This window comes from Watersipora subatra, chromosome 9, assembly GCF_963576615.1.
Source record: "Watersipora subatra chromosome 9, tzWatSuba1.1, whole genome shotgun sequence".
Taxonomy (NCBI): domain Eukaryota; kingdom Metazoa; phylum Bryozoa; class Gymnolaemata; order Cheilostomatida; family Watersiporidae; genus Watersipora; species Watersipora subatra.
The window spans coordinates 30676934-30700210 of NC_088716.1; the positions used below are offsets into that span (position 1 = coordinate 30676934).

The 23277-nt window shown below is 37.4% G+C and overlaps 1 protein-coding gene across 1 annotated transcript in view; it reads left to right on the forward strand.

Moving 5' to 3' along the window:
* LOC137404970 (androglobin-like) overlaps nt 1-23277 on the forward strand; it is an 82076-nt gene that overhangs the window by 21181 nt on the left and 37618 nt on the right. Inside the window, exons 10-26 of the mRNA XM_068091198.1 lie at nt 1831-1939; nt 2994-3130; nt 4174-4418; nt 5948-6083; nt 6318-6377; nt 7210-7356; nt 8497-8733; nt 9364-9468; nt 14133-14250; nt 15088-15268; nt 17597-17663; nt 19243-19327; nt 20187-20414; nt 20922-21036; nt 21123-21264; nt 22143-22310; nt 22865-23009. Of these exons, the coding sequence (XP_067947299.1) occupies nt 1831-1939; nt 2994-3130; nt 4174-4418; nt 5948-6083; nt 6318-6377; nt 7210-7356; nt 8497-8733; nt 9364-9468; nt 14133-14250; nt 15088-15268; nt 17597-17663; nt 19243-19327; nt 20187-20414; nt 20922-21036; nt 21123-21264; nt 22143-22310; nt 22865-23009 (2425 nt within the window). The remainder of the gene's footprint in view (nt 1-1830; nt 1940-2993; nt 3131-4173; nt 4419-5947; nt 6084-6317; nt 6378-7209; nt 7357-8496; nt 8734-9363; nt 9469-14132; nt 14251-15087; nt 15269-17596; nt 17664-19242; nt 19328-20186; nt 20415-20921; nt 21037-21122; nt 21265-22142; nt 22311-22864; nt 23010-23277) is intronic.

Genomic DNA, 23277 nt, shown 5'->3' on the forward strand with positions numbered 1-23277 from the left:
CAATCGCTCTTTTTGCCACCACCACTGTTCTTCCTGGGAATCCGACCCAATCTGATGTTCACAGATGAGGCGCTCTAGGCCACTGGGCCACAACTGCCGCTTTTTCTAAATGGTTTTATGAACGACCGACCGTATGTTAACATTAATAAAAGGGGCAAATGTAATGACAAGCGATAATGACTCGCCATTGGCTGTTCATTTATGGAATTGTAGTAGCTGGTAATTAGAGATTGTAAAACCTCTCACAAAATCATGTATTGTTAACTCTCTGACGCTATTCAAGGACATACAATACTATTACCAGCTAGTCATTGTTTATCCGATGTTCAAGGTCAGATGCTGAGCTTCAAGGTCGAATAATGACCTTCATGGCCGGCTCATAGCCAATCTCCAATTATAGACGCTGTTGTATATATATTAAGTGTGAGAAGAAAATTCATGGACACTATCAGAATATGAACTGTTTATGAATTGGTTATCAGGAAGCATTAACAGTATATCTATCTGTTTGAAAATGAATTTGAAAAACTTTATTCAGTTTCACTGACTGATCAGTTCGTAAAATCACAAACAATGATAATTTAACACCAGATGTTTGAGTAGTATATAACGACCTAGTTGCATCAGTTATCCTAAAGTAACGATGTGCATTTACTAACTTGAGTTAACTCATGCTTAATGAGCACGATGAAAAATTGAAATGTAATGTATACAACAGACGTTTGTGGAATTATTTATGTTTGATTCTATAAAAGATTTTAGGATTGCTAGCTACCCGTTAACTAGCAACTCTGATGCACGCTGCCAGCGAGACAGTTCTTTTAGCAAACTTTTGCAAACTTAGGTTGTAAGTACATTATGGACTGCTGCAAGAAGCAGAAATTGCAGAATTGTTGTTTTTAATCTATCCACCATCGATAAGAGAGCACTTTGTTATGGCGTATTTTGTCATTGTTCCACGCATGAAATTTTGTCCAAACTGATATTCAAATGATTACGATAATGTAATAGTATTATACAGTCAAACTTTGATATAAGAGTTTAACGTGTTCCAGGACTGACGTATGTCAATTCTTTCTTATCTCAAATCAGTTTCCCTATATAAATTAACTAAATACAAATTAGTAGGTTTTCACCCTCTGAAACACCTAAAAAGGATAATACGACGAAAAACTGTGTTTTTGATAGTTGTAATTTACCATCTACATTCACTAAGTAAGAAATATCTAGTAGTTGTGATCTGCAATAAAATGTAACATTATTATTTACAGTACTAGATGGAGTTCTTAACTTCATGAGAGAGACTTGTCCGCAACACGTTCGGTACACTAGACTTTTGTACTGCGTAATATAACAAACTTTAAATTTAACTTAAAGGAATTTAGTTTACTAAAAACACGCTCAAAGCTCTTTTACTGAACTTACCTTTAATCTTGTCATTGTCTAGATTTTTTATTATCTGTTCCTGGTTTGGCGCTTTTTGTTTCGCTTTCGCTATAATTTTGGCCAACCTTAGTAAAACTTTTTTCATTTTCGACGAGAAAGAGCAATTGATGCTGTTCTTGAAAGCAGCCTCTCGCGTATGGAGCCACCTAGTGGCTGCATCAACAACCGTCTCGTAAACATGTATCTCAAATTTGTCTCTTATCTAAAGGCAAAATTTTGTTCGGAACTCTCCTCATTTCTCAAATTTCTCGTATGACAGACTCATATGTTGAGGTATGGCTGTACATGTGCTAGCAAAGGTCTCTAAACATCGTATCTCCTTATGCGGTGAAACTAGGTAGTAAGCCCATATTTACTCTTATATGGAGTTGTCATATTTTTTAGGATGCAAAGAGAGTGGACAAACCTGAAGTCAAGACTGCAAAAGGCAAGGAAAAAGGAAAAGAAGTCAAAGGTGATAAAAAGGACAAAGACAAGGACAAAGAAAAGCACAGTGAGTCTTATATCGCCTGCTCTTCTGTGTCACAGTTGCAGCACCTGCCTTCATGTGTCACGTTATCAACACTTGCTACTGCTTTTGAATTGTTCGCTAAAAGATTTCTCGATTGGTTTAGTTAACTATTATCTATTTTTACAACAACTAGTACACTGGCAGTCCTGTGAGTCATCAGAGATCATCATGCGTACTAACTATGTGCACAATTATTCTTAGATGTGCAAAGGTAGTCGAGTGGTGCAGGCAGTAGCAAGCTTGGCTGGGAACCCGAATCATCAACTTTGATTCCCACGCAGCACAATTTTTTTAACGAATGCTCTGTGTTGCACGGGTAATAAAAAACAGCTTATAAACATTACCTTTACACTACATTACCTGCAACAGTTTATAAGCTGTTTTTATTACCCGCACAACGCCTGGAATTCATCTAGTGAGGTTGTGAGCCCAACTGGTAATTGTTGCGTGTGACACGATGTCGTCATGCGTATTTTAACCGATGCAATGAATATTTTTGCTACTATTGATCAATATGTTCAGTTGAAGGCGTACTCTAATTGGGAAGCTGGATGCCTGCAGAACTGGAAATTCTGAGATCGAATCCTCGGAGAGGCGATTTTTTCGTTACTAAAATTTTATCGCTATCTCGTGACAGACAAACATTGTGATTTGTAAATTTAGATTAGTTTGAGTTATTCTCATAGTAGTCCTTGTACTCAATATATTCTCATAGTAGTCCTCGTACTCAGTATATTCTCATAGTAGTCCTTGTACTCAATATATTCTCATAGTAGTCCTTGTACTCAATATATTCTCATAGTAGTCCTCGTACTCAGTATATTCTCATAGTATTCCTTGTACTCAGTATATTCCCATAGTATTCCTTGTACTCAGTATATTCTCATAGTAGTCCTTGTACTCAATATATTCTCATAGTAGTCCTTGTACTCAGTATATTCCCATAGTATTCCTTGTACTCAGTATATTCTCATAGTAGTCCTTGTACACAATATATTGTCGGGTTGTGTTTGAATGGAGAGTTTGTTTCTTTTAGACGCTAAGCCAGATGAGGTGGCAGTACCGGACCACCCAGAAATGGCAGTTTTCGCTTCATTTACTAATGTTGCTAAATATCCTCCAAGGATATCAGCCCTCGGAGAAATGGCTGACACCTCCGAAAGGTTGCGGCAGGTGAGTGCTGCAGTATACAACCAATTTACCTTTGTTGATGCAATCAGTATTTCTAGCATGATCAAACACGCTTTTATGTAGTCTCACCGGTTGTTTGGCTTGTCTGGTGGAATTTCTAGCATCAATGCAATACTAGATATGAAAAACTCCAGCAGTTCTGTGGTCAGAGTTCAAGGAGAAGTGGATCCCAATCGCTGTCAGTGCATTTTGATTGAATGGAGTTACAAAATTGTCATAACCTAAATTTAGCTTATTTCCATATTTGATAGTAACTAAAATTTCTATTATTGCTGATATATTTGTAAAGATGGAAGTTGTGTTCACAATTGAGTGTGATAGCGCTGAATATATATATATATTTCCAAAAATGGTTTGAGTGTTTTGCATTGATTCTATGAATATAGCTTTCATTCAAACATTTTTACTAGTTGCTGTCTGTTAGGGTTAAATGATAAGTTATATCGTAGAAAGATTCTCCACATGTACAGTGGGGATTATAGTTATGGGACCACCTAGCAATTATTTTCATCTTCTTTTCTATTTATATTATAAACCCACTTTCTATATCTCAGACCAGACATACTCTATATATTTGATAAGTAAGGTTTGTAGACACTCCGTCTGCCACCAACAATATTCTTAAGAAATATACACTATTTATTGGGCACCCATTTTACCTCATCCTGTGATTGGCTATAAGGGCTGACCTACTATATATTACTATAAAAAGGCAAATTTAAGTTGATATTTAATAGTATACGTGTGTAGAACAACCTTCGCTTTCCACTGATGTGCATATTGTCATATTTCATTTAATAAATACATAACACATTTTGAATTATGTATAAATAGCGTGTTTATTCTGAGATTTCCATTATATACGCAAAAAGATTCTCCTCATGGATAAAGTGGATGTCTTGCATACTTATTATACATATTATACATACATATAATATGTATAATAAGTATTACCCGCTATTACCCATTATAATATTAATACCCACCAGTTGATCAGTTGATTGAGTTATATCTAATGTATGTAGAACAACATCTCGCACCAATATCCACATCCTGTCTGGATCAAACAGACACGAGACTGTCCTCTAGAGCGCCCTCCCCCTGAAGAAGTTATACCTCAGTGGAAGCTCATTAGACCGAGATTGCCCAAAGAGACACCGTCTGATGAACCACGGGCAGTTCCGGAGCCTCCCAAACCCATTCAATGCATTGAGATCACTTCTCCTTTTATCAACTACAAAGTCAGCCCTATACCAATACCTACAGACACGTAAGATACAGTAACTTAATGGGTTATACCGGTTACGTCTCCCTAAAAATGCTTTTTATATCAGGTACTAAGTCTACCGTCAACCTAAAATATACTTTTCTAAATAATTCTTGATATTATGATACTAGATGTAAACCAAGTTCATCGATTGCCTCTCGCAGGTAGATCACAGGTAGAAGTGATAAAAAGTGTCTGGAGTTGGTGAATATAAGAGGCAACCAAAGATAGTCTTTTAACTCTTTGCCAGGTGTGACGATGTTCATGTCTAACATTTTTCTAAAAAAGTTCATTTACCTGTTTATTGATGTAATCTAGTCATTATTACTACCATTTAGTAGAGAATTTCTACTGATCATTTCATATGCGTAGTTCATAATGATCAAACAAATGGACTTTGAGTTGCGCCCAAAGTAGTGAGTGCCAAACATAACAGCCATTTCTTTAAAATTGATTCGCCTACAGGGGGCAAACTATAAAAATAAACTTGCTTGGTAAAGAATTAAAAAGGACAGTGTGTTTTGGAGTCGTCTTGATTGCATTGTCATTATGCTACCAGTTAAGGAGTCATGTAAGATGTAAGAATTATGCCTCCTATCATATCCATCATATTTGCCTCCTGTGTGGAAGGAAGCAAATATGACATGATTATTTTACCTGCGTGAGACGTTCATTGCTTTTAGTCCATGTTTTGCTCGGCTGCATACCTTCAGGTGGAGACAACTTGACTCAAAGTTCTTGTATTTCTCTACCATGTTTTCCAGTCTTTCTTACCTCTCCTCCCCTCTCAGCCTTTCCTTTTCTCTCTCCGTGCGTAACGTGTGTGTGAGTTACTGTTGTTATGTTGTGTTACAGCGATGAACCAAGTGCCACCCCACCAGAGTTAGTATCTATGTTGCTGTTTGTCCCCGTGCAAGTCTGCCTCTCTCCATGTTTAAATATGTCTGAAGTTTTGAAAAGTTTTCTGTAAATCTCAAATAGAGATTAACTGACAGAAAGCCAATGTTTAATGAAATATGCAATTTTGGCTCATTTCCATATATTAAACTGTGTGTCTGTAAGTTCTCTGCACCTGTAAGTTCTCTGTGCTGATCGTAGACCTGAAGTTTGTGCCAATAAATACATGAAACTATTTTTGCTCATAGTTATTTTACTAGATTTGGATGTTTGCTAATATTCCCTTTCATTATTTCAGACATATTAGCTCTTTGCTTTGATCTCTATTCTTGATTTTGCATGACTTAACCCTATTCGATAGATAACACCTTTATCTAGATATCATTGCTCATTATCTCTACAGCTGTCCTGTCATTGACTGGGCTTCACGTGCTATGCTAAAAGTAATTGTTGATTGGTAATACCCTTGATGCGAATTTAGGCTCTGAGGCTATGTCAAAATTTATCTCTCAAGCTGCTCTAGTATTGGCTGCTAGTATTGTATATGCTTGCTGATTGGCCATGTAGACATTCATGATTTGAGAAGGGTCGGTGGTGTGCCCATTTTTGCAATCAACGTATTGCTTTGGCTGCAGGCACAGACCTCCTTCAGTGCTGGAAAGAGGTGGTACTAGACCTGGTACCTCTAACGTCGAGTCCATTTTGGAGGCGGATGAGACTGGCCCCTCACCACTAACTACCACCAGACACTTGAAAAGTGACCAACTCGAGGTAAGCGTAATTCCATTTTTTTTTCTTCATATGCTAACATATTTTTTCATATGTTAACATATATTAATACATGTTAACATATGTTAACATGTGTTAAGATTATTCCATAGGTTGTCAAAGCTCAGACTAAAATTATTATTGTAACTTTGTCATCATGAATAACAGAAAGTAAAGTAACCAGCAATTGCCCTCATGCTTTACCCTGAGTTCCTGAGTGATTTTTTGCTGTGGCAGACTATACAGGACACCCCACCTCTCACACCATCTACTCTTAAGCCAACGGGCTCTAAGAGGGTATGTATCTGTCTTGTCTGTCTTCCGAAAGCTCTCTTATAATCCTGTTGGCCCTTTCATATAACATATCATTGGTCACTTTCTATTCCCTCAAAAGTCCCCTATTTCATGCCTTACATATTTGTTTTTGCTTCAAAATAGTCTTTCATAGATATGGTTATTTGGTAGTAGGCTATATGACTGCCTAGGTCAAGGTAATGCTCATTTTTTAGATTGTAGTAAGTTAGTTTTGGTGCTATGATGTGTTGCACACTTTTTGATAGATAAAACAAAACCGTTTGATTGCAAAAGTTGACATATTGTGTAAACATTTGAGTGTTTTAGGTAGATCATAAGAACTTGTAAACAGGAAGTTCTCAGTTTAGTTTGTATTTTTGATGTGAACTAGAGATTCCAGATTGAGCCCTCTTGACTTATCTCAGGTCACGGTTATAAGTCACAATTGCCTCTGGTCATGCTTAATGACCTCACCTAGCTAAAGTGCGCGAGATAAATTGAAACTTTTACAAGTATAACTGCTACAAGTGATAAAGAGAACTACAGGGAGTACAAAACAGGGAGTAAATGATGAGTCATCGTATTTCATGGAGTCAGAGCGATATTGTAATTGTTATTAATTATTTAATCATTTTAAGCCTTTCACAGTTAAAATGCACCTAACCTTTGTGGTGTGTTAAGTTATGTTCGTGGAGTTATACTACCTCGTAGAGCAACTAAAAAGCTATAGCCGGTAATAGGGGTAGATTATTATTGATAGTTTTAGTTATATATAGTATCCTCTGTCATAATTATGCTTGCAGAGTCTAAACACCTTTAAATACGACATTTGTAGCCAAGTTCTGTCAATGCTCGCTGTTTGCGGCGAGGCAGCTTGCTCTCCGTCTCCAACTCCCCTGTTAATCGCCAATCAAATGTTGGCTCTGAGAGAAAGTCATCTCTAGCTGGTGGCCATAGAAATTCACTCATATCCATAGCTGAGGTATTCTGTGTATCCACCGGACACCTCATCATTGTTTTCACCGTTTTATCTCACTATGTAGAGCTTTATTTTAGGTCAAGGCTTCCGAGCCTCTGACGCCATCGCCCAACAAATATTATATGAAACCTTGAACTTATCGTAGTCGAATTCTCTCAAGGCTAATTTTCAATTTGCATTATACATCGGTTTTTTCAGACTAGTAGCTCAGAATTTTTTAAGCTCACGAGGAATTCTTAAGCATTTAGCACTACAGAAAGTTTCTATTAGTAGCAGGCATAATGTAAACTTGGTAGCAGGCACGATGTAATCTTGGTAGCAGGCACAATGTAACCTTGGTAGCAGGCATAATGTAACCTTGGTAGCAGGCACAGTGTAACCTTGATAGCAGGCACGATGTAACCTTGGTAGCAGGCACGATGTAACCTTGGTAGCAGGCATAATGTAACCTTGGTAGCAGGCACAATGTAACCTTGATAGCAAGCACAATGTAACCTTGATAGCAGGCACAATGTAACCTTGGTAGCAGGCACAATGTAACCTTGATAGTAGGCACATTTTAACCTTGGTAGCAGGCATAATGTAACCTTGGTAGCAGGCATAATGTAACCTTGGTAGCAGGCATAATGTAACCTTGGTAGCAGGCACAATGTAACCTTGGTAGCAGGTACAATGTAACCTTGATAGCAAGCACAATGTAACCTTAGTAGCAGGCACAATGTAACCTTAGTAGCAGGCACAATGTAACCTTGGTAGCAGGCATAATGTAACCTTGATAGCAGGCATAATGTAACCTTGATAGCAGGCACAATGTAACCTTGGTAGCAGGTACAATGTAACCTTGGTAGCAGGCACAATGTAACCTTGGTAGCAGGCACAATGTAACCTTGGTAGCAGGCACAATGTAACCTTGGTAGCAGGCATAATGTAACCTTGGTAGCAGGTACAATGTAACCTTGGTAGCAGGCACAATGTAACCTTGGTAGCAGGCACAATGTAACCTTGGTAGTAGGCACAATGTAACCTTGATAGCAGGCATAATATAACCTTGGTAGCAGGTATAATGTAACCCTGGTAGCAGGCATAATATAACCTTTAATGTGTTGTTTGTACTAACCTTTAAGCCTGGTTTCCATTTGACAGCGCAAGGCGCGCAACAAGGCGCACGACGTCGTGCGTAGGCCGGCTGTGATATGGAAACGTCAACGCACAACGATCGCGCGATGTGCGTACGCTGATCGCAAGGATCCAACAGAATGGATCCTTGCGACGAGTGCCCGCGATGATGTATCCCACAATACATCGCTCGACCTTTTCAACCTATCCCACAATTCAAATCGAGGACTGTTTTCTGAGGAAATCGGTCTCCCGTGCGAAACAGTAAGCCCGGTTTTCATATGACAGCGCACTATCGCAACGGAGGACTGTTTTTCCGAAGAAATAGGTCTCTCCTACAAAAAAGTAAGGAAATTACCCACCCTGTCCAACGCAAGCGTGGTGCCTACGCGCGATATGGAAACACTGCATCGCAGCCCAAGAAATGCATTGCGTACGATCACTGGGCTGCGCACGATCATTGTGCTGTCATATGGAAACCAGGCTTTACATCCACCTCTTCCTGCTCCTCCATCTGTTTGTCATTATTATTGGCTATTCCTCATTGTCTTGTCTATAGTTTTATATCTATTATATACTTGTTTATTTTATCATTGTAATTGTGGTATTATGTTTGGATTCACTTACAATAGTGCATCTAAATTGACTGTCTCAGCAAGTTCGTCAATAACTGTAGTTATGCTGGTTAACAACTATAGTTATCTCGGTTAACAACTATAGTTACGTTGGTTAACAACTATATTTATGCTGATTAACAACTGCAGTTATGCTGCCCAATTTGTTAGTAGCGGACTGGAAAATTATTTCTCAGCATATTTTTGGTCAAGTTATAGGCCAGCAATTATTTGACCTTTGACCTGAGTCTGTGTCTAACCATAATTACCTTGACCTTAGAATGAAAAACCAATGAGTGCCAAGTCAAATGTGACGAGTAAGGCCGGCAAGGGAAAGAAGGAGTTATCAGTGCCTACTTCTGAGAAACCAGCCAAAAAGGAGGAGGTGAGTAAACTAGCCTTGCAGCCTTCAGCATTGATCGCTGAGTTGAACTGTATTCTAGCCCAGCTACTTTTTACTTATTTCTAGCAAAACTGGGTTTTTGCGCTATAATGGTTCATCACACAACTATTCTGTGATGGTATTCACTCAGTTGATCTATTACATAGGTGGTCTATGATGACCTTTACTCAAGGTTGATCTATTACATAGGTGGTCTATGATGACCTTTACTCAAGGTTGATCTATTGCATAGGTGGACTATGATGACCTTTACTCAAGGTTGATCTATTGCATAGGTGGACTATGATGACCTTTACTCAAGGTTGATCGATTACATAGGTGGTCTATGATGACCTTTACTTAAAGGTTGACATGCAACAAAATTCACATTACAGTTATTTGGTATCAAAAGATTCACCATCTCTTACTCTGTTGTAAGTGCCAAATATGTGGAAATGTGATTACAAGCTCTTAAAAGCTCAAAAACGAAAAGCCGCCGTAGATTGGAATCTCTTTATTTTGATGACGTAGCCACGAAATTTGGTTATCGTCTTATCACGTATGTTCTCACGTGAATTGAAAGGCCAATACAAAGCTCGATATAAAACTTATCGTAGTACTAGTTTATGACAAACACTTCGGGTTTTACTGAAGACCCCGTATCAAATATAGATGCTTGCTACTTTACAGTTTTGTTTCGGCATTATTCAATCATCAAGTCGTTCTCTGATCATGTGACCCAATACTTCGCAAGTAATTTTTGCAGCACTTCTCGATTATCACAGGTTACCAACAGGCTCGTCAAGATTATCAGACAATGATATGTACTCCTTCATGCTAAAGTTAAAAAGCTTAACGATTTTTTACGGTAAGTTATAAGATATTAGTGCTAAAAGTGACAGCATTACAATGATGATAAAACAGACGCGTAAGAACAATAGACATAGTTTTACTGAATGCGTGAAGTATATTTGTGAAAATATTTCGACGAATAAGGCTGCAAGAAAGTGTAAACAGAAACCATCTCTCACAACTACATCACATTTGAGCCGTTTTGGAAAGAGAATCCAAACTACGGCGGTCTCATGTGGCTGCGATTTTCTGTTCATTTTGAGCTTTTAAGAGCTTGTAATCACCTTTCCACATATTTTGCACCTACAACACAACAGAGTAAGACATGGTGAATCCTTTCATATCGAAATAACGGTAATGTGAATTTTGTTGCAAGTCAACCTTTAAGGTTGATCTATTACATAGGTGGTCTATGATGACCTTTACTCAAGGTTGATCTATTACATAGGTGGTCTATGATGACCTTTACTCAAGGTTGATCTATTGCATAGGTGGTCTATGATGACCTTTACTCAAGGTCGATATATTGCATAGGTGGTCTATGATGACCTTTACTCAAGGTTGATCTATTGCATAGGTGGTCTATGATGACCTTTACTCAAGGTTGATCTATTGCATAGGTAGTCTATGATGACCTTTACTCAAGGTTGATCTATTACATAGGTGGTCTATGATGGCCTTTACTGAAGGTTGTTCTATTACATAAGTGGTCTATGATGACCTTTACTGAAGGTTGATATATTACATAGGTGGTCTACGATGACCTTTACTGAGGGTTGATCTATTACATAGGTGGTCTATGATGGCCTTTACCGAAGGTTGTTCTATTACATAGGTGGTCTACAATGACCTTTACTGAAGGTTGTTCTATTACATAGGTGGTCTATAATGACCTTTACTCAAGGTTTACTTAAAACCATTGTCATGGTTAGTTGCACAACTGCCTGCTGTACACCAATTTCAGCATTTTTGCTGATACATAAATGAAGTAGTTTAAATATTCTAAAAACATCATTATTTATCATTATTGTAATTATGTGCTCAGATAGGTTAACATAGCCAACTACAAATTGAAGTTACAGTACACCTAGGTTGTTTGTTGTAATAGATTTATATATTTAAAAATTATTTTTTGCCGTTTTACAAAATTTTTCAACTTCTTTATCAAAATTTTTAAACGAATTTTATAAATAAGTGATTTATGTACTGCCATTAAAATGTTGACGTTGAAGATTTAAAAATGTATATTCATTTCTATTTCAATTAAGAAGTCGTGTGCTCACTGTTTGAGAGTGCACAACTCTAGGTTTTCTTTTTGATGGTTGCCCTAATCTTGTATCCTTGTTGGATAGGTTCGAATAGTAGAAAATGATTCAGTGGTATCCATTACCATTCCAAGTAATGAGGTAAACTTAGACTGAGAGATTAGAACCCGCACGAGGTCCAAAGCACATGCCCAACTTCACTGTCTGTAGAGACCTCTAGCTATTCTTTTCACACAGTTTATCAGTTTTTTGTGGTGCTTTACGTTTGGGTTGCAATTTCTTTTAAAACACTCCACAAGTTACTATAAATGTAACTAGCAATTTTTTAAGGTTAAAAGAACTCAGTGGCTAAACTAGCTTGTGATTGTACGCGGGTGCTTGATATACCCCCTTCCTTCATCTAGGAAAAAGCTCCTAAATCTATTGTCCTTCATGTACCGGGACATGTAAGTCAATTCCTTGCGCTACGTTCTTTTATTCGCTTATTTTTTCTTCTGCTTCTGGTTGCTTTTCATTGCTATTTCAGCTAACATTGAAACACATCGCCCATCGAGTGCAAACTGTTTTGGCCTTTCAGGTAACTCGTTCCTATATTTTCTCACTCCGGCATGGAGCCAGTAATTTTCCTTTCTGTCCAGTTTATACTTGATACATATGTGTCTGTGAATCTTGACTTTATAAATCATAGACATCTGAATGACATTGATATCCATACATTTAATTAGCGTACGCTACATGTGCCACTAGATTGAGCCATGTCTATGGGTCAGACTTGACTAGAATAAATGCCGAGTTTTTCTGCAAGTTTACTAGTCATTGCCTTAAGTTCAAAGTGTTAGTTTGTGACAGCTCTAGGCAACTGACAGCACTACTGGCTGCGTATAGCTGACTCTAAGGACAGCTCTAGGCAACTGACAGCATTACTGGCTGCGTATAGCTGACTCTAAGGACAGCTCTAGGCAACTGGCAGCATTACTGGCTGCGTATAGCTGACTCTAAGGACAGCTCTAGGCAACTGACAGCATTACTGGCTGCGTATAGCTGATTCTAAGGACAGCGCTAGACAACTGACAGCATTACTGGCTGCGTATAGCTGACTCTAAGGACAGCTCTAGGCGACTGACAGCATTACTGGCTACGTATAGCTGACTCTAAGGACAGCGCTAGACAACTGACAACATTACTGGCTGCGTATAGCTGACTCTAAGGACAGCTCTAAGCAACTGACAGCATTGCTGGCTGCATATAGCTGACTCTAGGGACAGCTCTAGGCAGCTGGCAGCATTGCTGGCTGCGTATAGCTGACTCTAAGGACAGCGCTAGGCAACTGACAGCATTACTGGCTGCGTATAGCTGACTCTAAGGACAGCTCTAGGCAACTGGCAGCATTACTGGCTGCGTATAGCTGACTCTAAGGACAGCTCTAGGCAACTGACAGCATTACTGGCTGTGTATAGCTGACTCTAAGGGCAGCGCTAGGCAACTGACAGTATTACTGGCTGCGTATAGCTGACTCTAAGGACAGCTCTAGGCAACTGGCAGCATTACTGGCTGCGTATAGCTGACTCTAAGGACAGCTCTAGGCAACTGACAGCATTACTGGCTGCGTATAGCTGACTCTAAGGACAGCTCTAGGCAACTGGCAGCATTACTGGCTGCGTATAGCTGACTCTAAGGACAGCTCTAGGCAACTGACAGCATTACTGGCTGCGTATAGCTGACTCTAAGGACAGCTCTAGGCAACTGACAGCATTACTGGCTGTGTATAGCTGACTCTAAGGACAGCTCTAGGCAACTGGCAGCATTACTGGCTGCGTATAGCTGACTCTAAGGACAGCTCTAGACAACTGGCAGCATTGCTGGCTGCGTATAGCTGACTCTAAGGACAGCTCTAGGCAACTGGCAGCATTACTGGCTGCGTATAGCTGACTCTAAGGAGTTGGAGTTTGTTTTATTTTATCAAACGGTTCATCTATTGAGTTATGATGTACCTTTTTGGTCATTTTGTAGATCCTTTTAAACTTACCATCCGTCATTCTCAGCCCTGTTATACACTTTCTTTCATCATTAATGTTATTTTTTCTTAAGTTTTGTGTCAACTACTTCTGCCTCAGAATATAAAAAAATCATTAGAGGTGTATACAAGCCCTAGACAAATATTTCTATATGCATAGTTACTTCAGATGTCTATATGCATAGTTACTTCAAATGTCTGTGGTTTGGTGAAAGCTGTCACAACATAAGAAGCTCTTGAGAAAGAAGAGCATAATTGGTGTAGGGGGTGTGGTGTAGTAGGGGGTGTGGTCTATACCCAGCTTGTTACAAATTTTTTTTCAATGTCTTACGAGTAAACCTATTAATCTGCTTTCCTTTCTTGTCTGTGTGTTATTCAGTTGCCTCAGCAATTTGACGAATGCATTTCTGTTGGTTTTAGCTCTATAAACTTGATTTAAGTGGCTTTTAGCAAACCTTTTACCAAACCGTGCATTGCCTGGTTACACTTCTCTACATTTGTCTACAATCTTTTGTCCCCCTTAATGTTGTTGATAGGCTGCATCTGCTGCCTTAAAATCTGGCAAAAAAGACGTGAATGCTTTGAAGGTGGAAGATAAGAAAGGTAAAAAGGAACGCTCAGATTCAGCCAAAACTACTAAATCGGATATCAAGAGTAAGAATTAACATGATTTATTAGGATAGTTGCTAAAAATATTAAAAAATATGTCAAGTCTGGAGTTATTAATTGGAAGCAATAGGAATTATTAAATGTAAGTTATGAGAAGTATTAAATGGAAGCAGTGGAAATTATTAAATGGAAGCAGTGGGAATTATTAAATGGACGTTGTGAGAAGTATTAAATGGAAGCAGTGGGAATTATTAAATGGAAGCAGTGGGAATTATTAAATGGACGTTGTGAGAAGTATTAAATGGAAGCAGTGGGAATTATTAAATGCAAGCATTGGGAATTATTAAATGGAAGTGGTGGGAATTATTAAATGGAAGTGGTGGGAATTATTAAATGGAAGTGGTAGGAATTATGGTTTGTGATTTATTTGTGTGTTTTGTTAAATAGAATCCTTAATAAAGAATACTATCTTAAAAAATAAATATAAATACACATGGTCTTAATAAATATATTTTTACATCTTTTTAAACGCTTTATTTTAATGATGTGTGTGTAATACCTGCACATATTATATTGTCATAAATATTTGTTGACAAGTTTTGAGGATGTGGAAGAAATAAATCAAGCCCAGCATTATAATGCAGGAATCTTTCCCGCATTATAATATTTCATGTATAGAGGTTTAATTGTGTGTACTGATTAAAATATGTTCATTTCAATATATCAATTTATATACTTGAAATTATGTGTTTCAAGTTAACAAAGCTATGAAGGGTACCAGTAATGACTTTGACTGAGTTTTGACTGCTGTACATACTGTACATACTGTACATACTGTACATACTGTAAATACTGTATATACTGTACATACTGTACATACAGGCAAAGCTGAGAGTCATGCAGCAGATGGAGACATTGTACCATTGACCCCTCAGGGAGAAGATGGAGGTTTTAGCGAGCCCGGCGCATCTGTTGCTCATGAGGAGTCTCCAGATGTTGCTGCACTAGAAGAAGCCAAGAAGCAAATGTGGATGGACTTTGAGGTCTTCTGCAAATGTTTCAAGTATGTTCGGGGTTGGCTAGTTATCATCGGTGTTTATGGCCACTTCTCAGTACCTTTCTTTGAGTTTTTGTTAGAATTGTGGGTTTTTCTAGCTATATCTTGATATAGCTAAGTAAAGATATAGCTATAACTTTACATAGCTGACATACAACTATATGGCTATATATTTATCTATTTAGCTTTATAGATATACATCTTTATTTTTACATATCTATATTAGCTGAATGCCCAGAGTTGCCCAGGTGATAAAAAAGTCTTTCGACAGAAAATTCATTGTTATCCAACATACCGTATACAACATTTACCATTCTAACTTTTAAACTTCATATCATGGGAAAAGTGTTTTTGTGCAGTTTAAATGAATTGAGAAAAAAAGAAAACAACTGAAAAGGTTTTGAAAACTTTTTAGTAAAAAGTTTCAAAATCTTTACAGTTGAAAGAAATGTTTTGTTGGAATAAATTAGGAGGAAGAATAAAACTGTTAAGTCATTTAAATGTAGATGTCAAATAATTAGCAAATAATGACTAAATATAATCTGTTTTGCTAAGATTACAATGAAAATCTTCTTTGGTATACGATTATATGATTTTAGTTCGTTTCAGTGTTGGCATCATAAGGCGAAAATATCGTATGGCCGTATAGGGTGGTATAGAAACCTAGAGTAATTATCTAATGCAATCACTGCCCGGTAAAATCATCAAAATCATCATTAACAATTAGTAACAAAACAGTATGTTAACCTTAGTAACTATATTTACCTACAATAATTTTATTGCATTTCGTGGTTATGATCTGCAAGAAAATATAACATTACAATGTGCTATGTGCAGAGTTCTTACCTTCAAGACATACGTGTAACATAAGTGCTGAATTTAACTTAAACAAATTTAGTTTACTAAAAACATACTTGAAGGAAGTTTTAGTACACATTTTAGTAAACCTTTAACTACAATTTTACCACTCATCTGTTTGCGAACCCGGTTTTAACATAACGAGTGACGCTGAACTGAGATACAATCGCCAAATTTTAAGTTTTGAGGTAATTTTTTGTTGATATCATTTGGCGGAAAAACAAATTAGCCCAAGTAAGGCCCTAATATGACAAGGGTGAAAAAGCATCGTGTTTCATAGAGTTCATAGAGTTTTTCAATTAATACGTCATTTAGCGTGCACAATCGAGAAAAGCGTATATTGTGTACGATAGGAGCAATATATATATAAGAATAACTTAGCTTGATGGCTAAATGCGTGGTTCAAAACCTGCAGTTGCAATTTTCGTAAGATCAAATCCAGCAAGATGTGAGCTTTTAACTCCAAGATTTTAATAGATATAGATTTTAATAGATTTAAATACAGCACTATTATTTATTTTCCCGGATAAAGACTGAATCACAGAATAACAGACACACAAATCTGTATGGCTATACATCTATCTATATAGCTATGTAGATAAATAGTTATAAATATATAGCTATATAGATACAGTCATACCTCGACATACGAACTTAATGCGTTCTGGGACTGATCTTGTATCTCAATGCTATATCTTCGATAAAAAATAACAAAAGGCCAATTAATCCATTCCCATTCTATGAAAAACCACCTAAACACAGGATTTTACAGGAATAATGTTTTTTTAATTGCTGTAATTCGTTACCTACTCTCACAAAATAATAAATACCTATTTAGTAGCTATGATCTGCAATAAACTGTAACTTTACTATTGTTAGTACTGTATGGAGTTCTTATCTCGGGAGACTTAGCGGCTAACGGCGATGTGAGAGAGAGTTGACAGCAATGCGCTCGGTACACTAGACTTTTGTGACGCTACGTGACAAAACATAAACTTTGAAATTAACTAAACTGAATTTAGCTTACTGAACACACACTTAAAATATGTTCTAATCTTTTACTAAATTTTAATTTTGTCATTTTAATTTTTGATTATTCTTTTCTGGCTTGGCGCTTTTTGCCTCCCGTTTGCTATAACGTTTACTCGGCCTTTTCAAAACCTTGTTCAAACTGATTTGACGAGAATGACTACGCAATTTTGCTCTCGAAAACGGCCTTTCGCATACTTGAATATTTAGTGGCCATCAAGAACCGGCTCGTATCTCAAAGGTTTCTCGGACCTCAAGTCAGAAACTTGCTCGAAATTTTGCTCATATCTCGATTTTCCCGAATGTTGGGGCACTCGTATGTTGAGAGATGACTGTATATAGGTATCTTTATATTTCTATATAGAACTATAGCTACCTATACACATGTATGTGAATATATGAAATTTGAATATAACAATAAATTAGCTGGTTGGTCACATCTTACAGGACATTGACTGTCTACCACAAACCTGCCACGTATCCTCACAAAGCACAGCATACGGACAATTTGAAGGTAATTCTTACTGAAGCAATTTAGAAGTTGTCTTTCTTAACAATTTTACTGCTGTTAGTCGGCTTGTTGTAGAGTAACTTGGTAAATCTGTTTTTACTTATTTTCAGACTTATATGAAAAGAGATGACAATACATAGTTGTATTCTAAGCAGTGATTTCATTTCAGGTCACTTGTGTTTCTCACACTATATACACCAATCAGTAAAGAGGTCGTGTGAATTGTTGGTACTGTCAGCAGTGTGTACTAGGTAAAGACTTTGACCTACGAAACGTTCATTCAACTTTTAATTTCAGACTTGGTATCAGAATTTGTAAAACTTTTGCAAGTAAAATATTCAACTTGCTAGACATTTAAAATTATCAAATAATAGTCAAGTTAGTCAGAGAGCTGACATGAGTTTTTCGGTCATTTCCTGGCTTCACATTCCTTTCTGTGAAGATACGTTTGTGAGAACTTTAATCGCAGTGCGTTAATAAAATTGAATAAAATTACTTGTCAATTTTTATTAATTTGCAGATTTTTATTCTATTTTTTGCAATTCTGAGCTCGCAATAGCCAATGGAATTGCAGTTCACAACTTCCAATACCTAATGAAATTGCAGACCACAACTCGCAATAACCAAGGAAATTGCAGTTCACAACTTGCAATAGCCAATGGGATTACAGTTCACAACTTGCATAGTCATTGTGAAGTACGGTCATTGGTAAAATCTCTCTATCATACAAAGAGATTAATTGGACTAGGTATTGCTATAGTCCATCTGTGATGTGACCTCTACTTGTATCTGCTGATTTGCTGCTGCTAAAGTGTTCCTTATAAATTATAATTATTTACATTGAAAATATGTCAAAAGTTTCTTTTTATTTTGAAAACAATACTACCACTTGTTCATTGCATTAAAAAGTACTTGCATTCTCTGAGTAGTTTTATTAGTCTAATGTTGTAATTGTCTCCCTTGGGCAGCTTTTTTGTATAAATTGCGCAGAATCAATGATTGTACTAAAATAGTGTCATAGCCTGAACTCATTGATCAAGTATCTTGTCTCATAGATGTTTACAGAAAAATATCTTCTCCTCGGCTCTGCGCCGACCGCTCAGGTCTGTCAATTAATAACAACTTCCTATTTCCTGTTGCGTTCAAACTTCTTAGTTTAATTCCTTTGACTGTGCTAAATATATCTGATGTCTCTGTGTTTATCTTGGCTTGCAGATCTAAGGCTAGGTTTATTAATAGCTAGATAATTAGCTGGAAGGTTGCTTTACCTGTCCTTGTTATAATTATTATATATTTTTGAGCTAAGGCTAAGAATCATGCTAACTTAGGCTATGGCTGCGTGTTGCTCAACACGAAGTCTTCTTACGTAACGCACTTATTTTTTAACGGACAATTCGGGTCATTATTTTCATCTTTTTCTCTGTTGGCAGTAACCACACTAGTAACCACACTAGTAACCACGCTCGTAACCACACTAGTAACCACACTAGTAACCACACTAGTAACCACACTACACTATCTGATAAGACTGATTCTCCCTCTTTATCTTGCTCCTATTTCATCATATTCGTCTCTCTTGTAGGGTGCTGTTCACCAGCCAGTCAACTCACGAGCAGACAAGAAAGTTCAGCCTGTGCTTTACAATGATGAAGCACCACGATTTCTTTGTGAGAACTCTGGCTAGCTTTAATTCTCTTTAAAAAACATTTTCTGATCTACCTTTTCTATTATACACTGTCTTGTATTGTGAAAAACTCTAATTAGATTTTTTAGTTGCTGATGGCGGTATTACTGTGCATTCGATGTTGCTATTGGTGTCTTATAGTTGTCAACTATCAGAGTACTTGGTGTCTTATAATTATCAACTATCAGAGTACTTGATGTCTTATAGTTATCAAATATCAGAGTACTTGGTGTCTTATAATGATCAACTATCAGAGTACTTGATGTCTTATAGTTGTCAACTATCAGAGTACTCGGTGTCTTATAATTATCAACTATCAGAGTACTTGGTGTCTTATAATTATCAACTATCAGAGTACTTGATGTCTTATAGTTATCAAATATTAGAGTACTTGGTGTCTTATAGTTATCAACTATCAGAGTACTTGGTGTCTTATAGTTGTCAACTATCAGAGTACTCGGTGTCTTATAGTTGTCGACTATCAGAGTACTCGGTGTCTTATAGTTGTCAAATACCGTATTAGAGTACTCGGTATCTTATAGTTGTCAACTATCAGAGTACTCGGTATCTTATAGTTATCAACTATCAGAGCACTCGGTTTCTTATAGTTGTCAACTATCAGAGTACTCGGTGTCTTATAGTTATCAACTGTCAGAGTACTCGGTGTCTTATAGTTATCAACTGTCAGAGTACTCGGTGTCTTATAGTTATCAACTGTCAGAGTACTCGGTGTCTTATAGTTGTTAACTATCAGAGTACTTGGTGTCTTATAGTTATCATCTGTCAGAGTACATACTTATCTTTTTATGTTTCAGACTGATTGAGAATGCTTGATCTTACAGTTGTAGACAGTTTGCAGCCAACAGAGATTATTGTATCCTTCACCTCATTCTCACAATGGCTTGACGCTGCTCAGCCTGCACCAACAGCCCCTTCTGCCATCAACTCCAACCCCTCTAATGCTAATCTTACCAAGGCTGGCAAAGAGAGTAAAGATCCCAAAACGCCAGACAAAGCTCCTGGCACCGCCGAGCACCCTGCCTCTGATGTCGTCAGCGTAATTGGGGAAGGTCAGTCTATACTTGACCGCTATTCTAGGTCGTTATCCTTTGTTCAAGCTCACTTCAAGTTTACTCCAAGTGCTTGGCTTAACAGATTTTTATCAATGCGTTCCCATCTTAAATTGTCATTGACAATTAAGCTTGCATGCTCGCTAAAATATTTATGTAATGTTTGAAGTGTATAATCAATGACATTCACCTGAAACAAACTCATCATTTTTAAAACTTTTGTTTTGCTCTATTTCCAGTTATGAAAGTTCAACTCAAAAATCGATGAACTTATTTTTGCAATTTTGAGAGTTGCCCTGTTATGCTGTGAAAAAATTTATTCACGTACAATTTTAAGCATTGCCTTCTCGCATTGTTATGACTGATGTTCTTATGCCATAAAGAGTTACATGTACACTCTTGTTCATTGCTAGTCCATTCTTTGTTAGTCATACAATTGTTACAATGTTTCTTAGAGGTTATTGGCAATCTTTAGTCCGATTCCTAACCCGATTCATTGTCTTATAGTGTGGGAAAAAGAACGACCACCAATAACAAATGGCACCTTAACAGCTGAGCCTCACTCGTGGAAATCTCTTGCTATTGGTCAACCTCTTCTGCGTATAAGAACTACAGCCAATAGGTATTGTCTATATAATACTTAGCATACTTCCAACCTTTTTGAAAACTGTGCAATGTGTTTTGCTTAATTAATTTACATAATTTAAGGTCAGCTGCGCTCTCCCTTCCGGCTGGACGTCACGTGTTGAAGTTCAACATGTCCGCACCTCTCGGCTACTTTGTCAACCTTGTCTCCACGACAGATTTCACTTTCGGGGATGAAGAAGACGTTATGCCCAAGTTGAAACTTGTGAGTCAGCGTTATTAGGATATAGTATGCCAGTATTGATTGGGTATCTCTTTTACTATGTCAGCGTTGATTGGGTATCTCTCTTACTATGTCAGTGTTGATTGGGTATCTCTCTTACTATGTCAGCGTTGTTTGGGTATCTCCCTTACTATGTCAGTGTTGATTGGGTATCTCTCTTTCTATGTCAGTGCTGTTTGGGTATCTCTCTTACTATGTCAGCGTTGTTCGGGTATCGCTCTTACTATGTCAGTGTTGATTGGGTATCTCTCTTACTATGTCAGCGTTGTTTGGGTATCTCCCTTACTATGTCAGTGTTGTTTGTGTATCTCTCGTACTAATTCAGCTTTGTTTGGGTATCTCTCGTACTATGTCAGCGTTGTTTGGGTATCTCTTTTATTATGTCAGCATTGTTTGGGTATCTCTCTTACTATGTCAGCGTTGTTTGAGTATCTCCCTTACTATGTCAGTGTTGTTTGGGTATCTCTCTTACTAATTCAGCTTTGTTTGGGCATCTCTCTTACTAATTCAGCTTTGTTTGGGTATCTCTCTTACTAATTCATTGTCGTTGGGGTATCTCTCTTACTATGTCAGCGTTGTTTGGGTATCTCTCTTACAGAGCGCCTTTTGCTGACTTCTGCAAGCCTGCATGAACCAATTACTTTTTATGATAGCAGACGAGGTTGGGCTTGCTGTGTCATAATAATGTGGTTCATTCTTTTTATTTGCGACAAAATTTACAACAGTTTACTCATCAGGCGCCTATGAAGTTTGTGAAGGAAATATTAGAAAGACTTGTGAATCTTGTGTCAGCCATCTTGTTTTTTTTTCTTGATTTCACATCTCCTCACGGTTTATTTCATGTTATTCCACATTTCCAGGAAAGTCTCAGGTACAAGGACAATGCAGTTAGCATCATGCAAAATCTATGCAAGTGCATGCAGGCCTTCAATGACGTCGAAGCTTTTATCAAAGCTTGGGATCATTTTGAGCAGATTCACTGCCCTTACAGAAATGAGAAACAAATGTCGAAAACCCATCATTATAAGGTAACTCAGGCTCCAATGAGAATCTATTGCAAGTAGTTTATATAGCCATCCAGAAGGTTTCTCAAGAAGTTGTTCTCACTATTTGCAGGAAATAATGCTTGAGTTCATTTTAAAGGATCGAATTTTAAAAGATTTTATCAGAAATAATAGTTTGATATTTTATTTGTTATTTAGGTGTATTTTGTGTTATTTTAGACTATCAGGAAGTTTTAGGATTAAATACAATACAGAGTGTTTTAACCGCGATCAAGATTTATCAATTCCAATCTTGAAACATGCTGGCAGTCAAATCAAATGACAAACAAACTCTCAAATGATAGAAAACTACTTTTACATAAAATATTTTAAAATTTAACCCTATAAGCTCCAACAGGTTTTTCTTTGTTTATTTTTAATGCGAATTTCATTACAACTAATATGACAGATTATTTTTTGCTGAAATGCAGCCCCCAAGGCTTATGAAAACTGATCTGCAGGTTTACCTGCTCAATAGCAATTCTTCTGTTGAGATTTATCATTTGGTAAAATATTTAATGCTAGTTATGGCTCATCAGGTGTTCATGGAGGCCCTCTACAGCACAATAAGAAAAAACCTGCCACCGGAAATGTTAACAGTAGAGACTGCTTTTGCCTTACGCGCTCTCTTCATGGATGCAACAACTCCAAATATCCTGGGGCTTTCATCAGCGAGTCGACCAGGTATGAGGTCATATTCTCTCATCACTCAGTGATGGCTGATGAGTGTGTCATATCAGATTTCACTGCTCAAGCATCTTTTTGTCATGTTTCAAGTCTGGCACAATGCCTTATTTGCAATATGAAGATGACAAGCAGTTGTCCTAGCTGTTTTTATTGTTATAAGCACCTGTTTTTTAAATGTCCTAATATGGCACCAGAGCCGTTATTATCAGTAAATGCTGACAGTCGTACCGTATCCTCTTCCAATCTTCAAGTTCCTGCTGTTAGA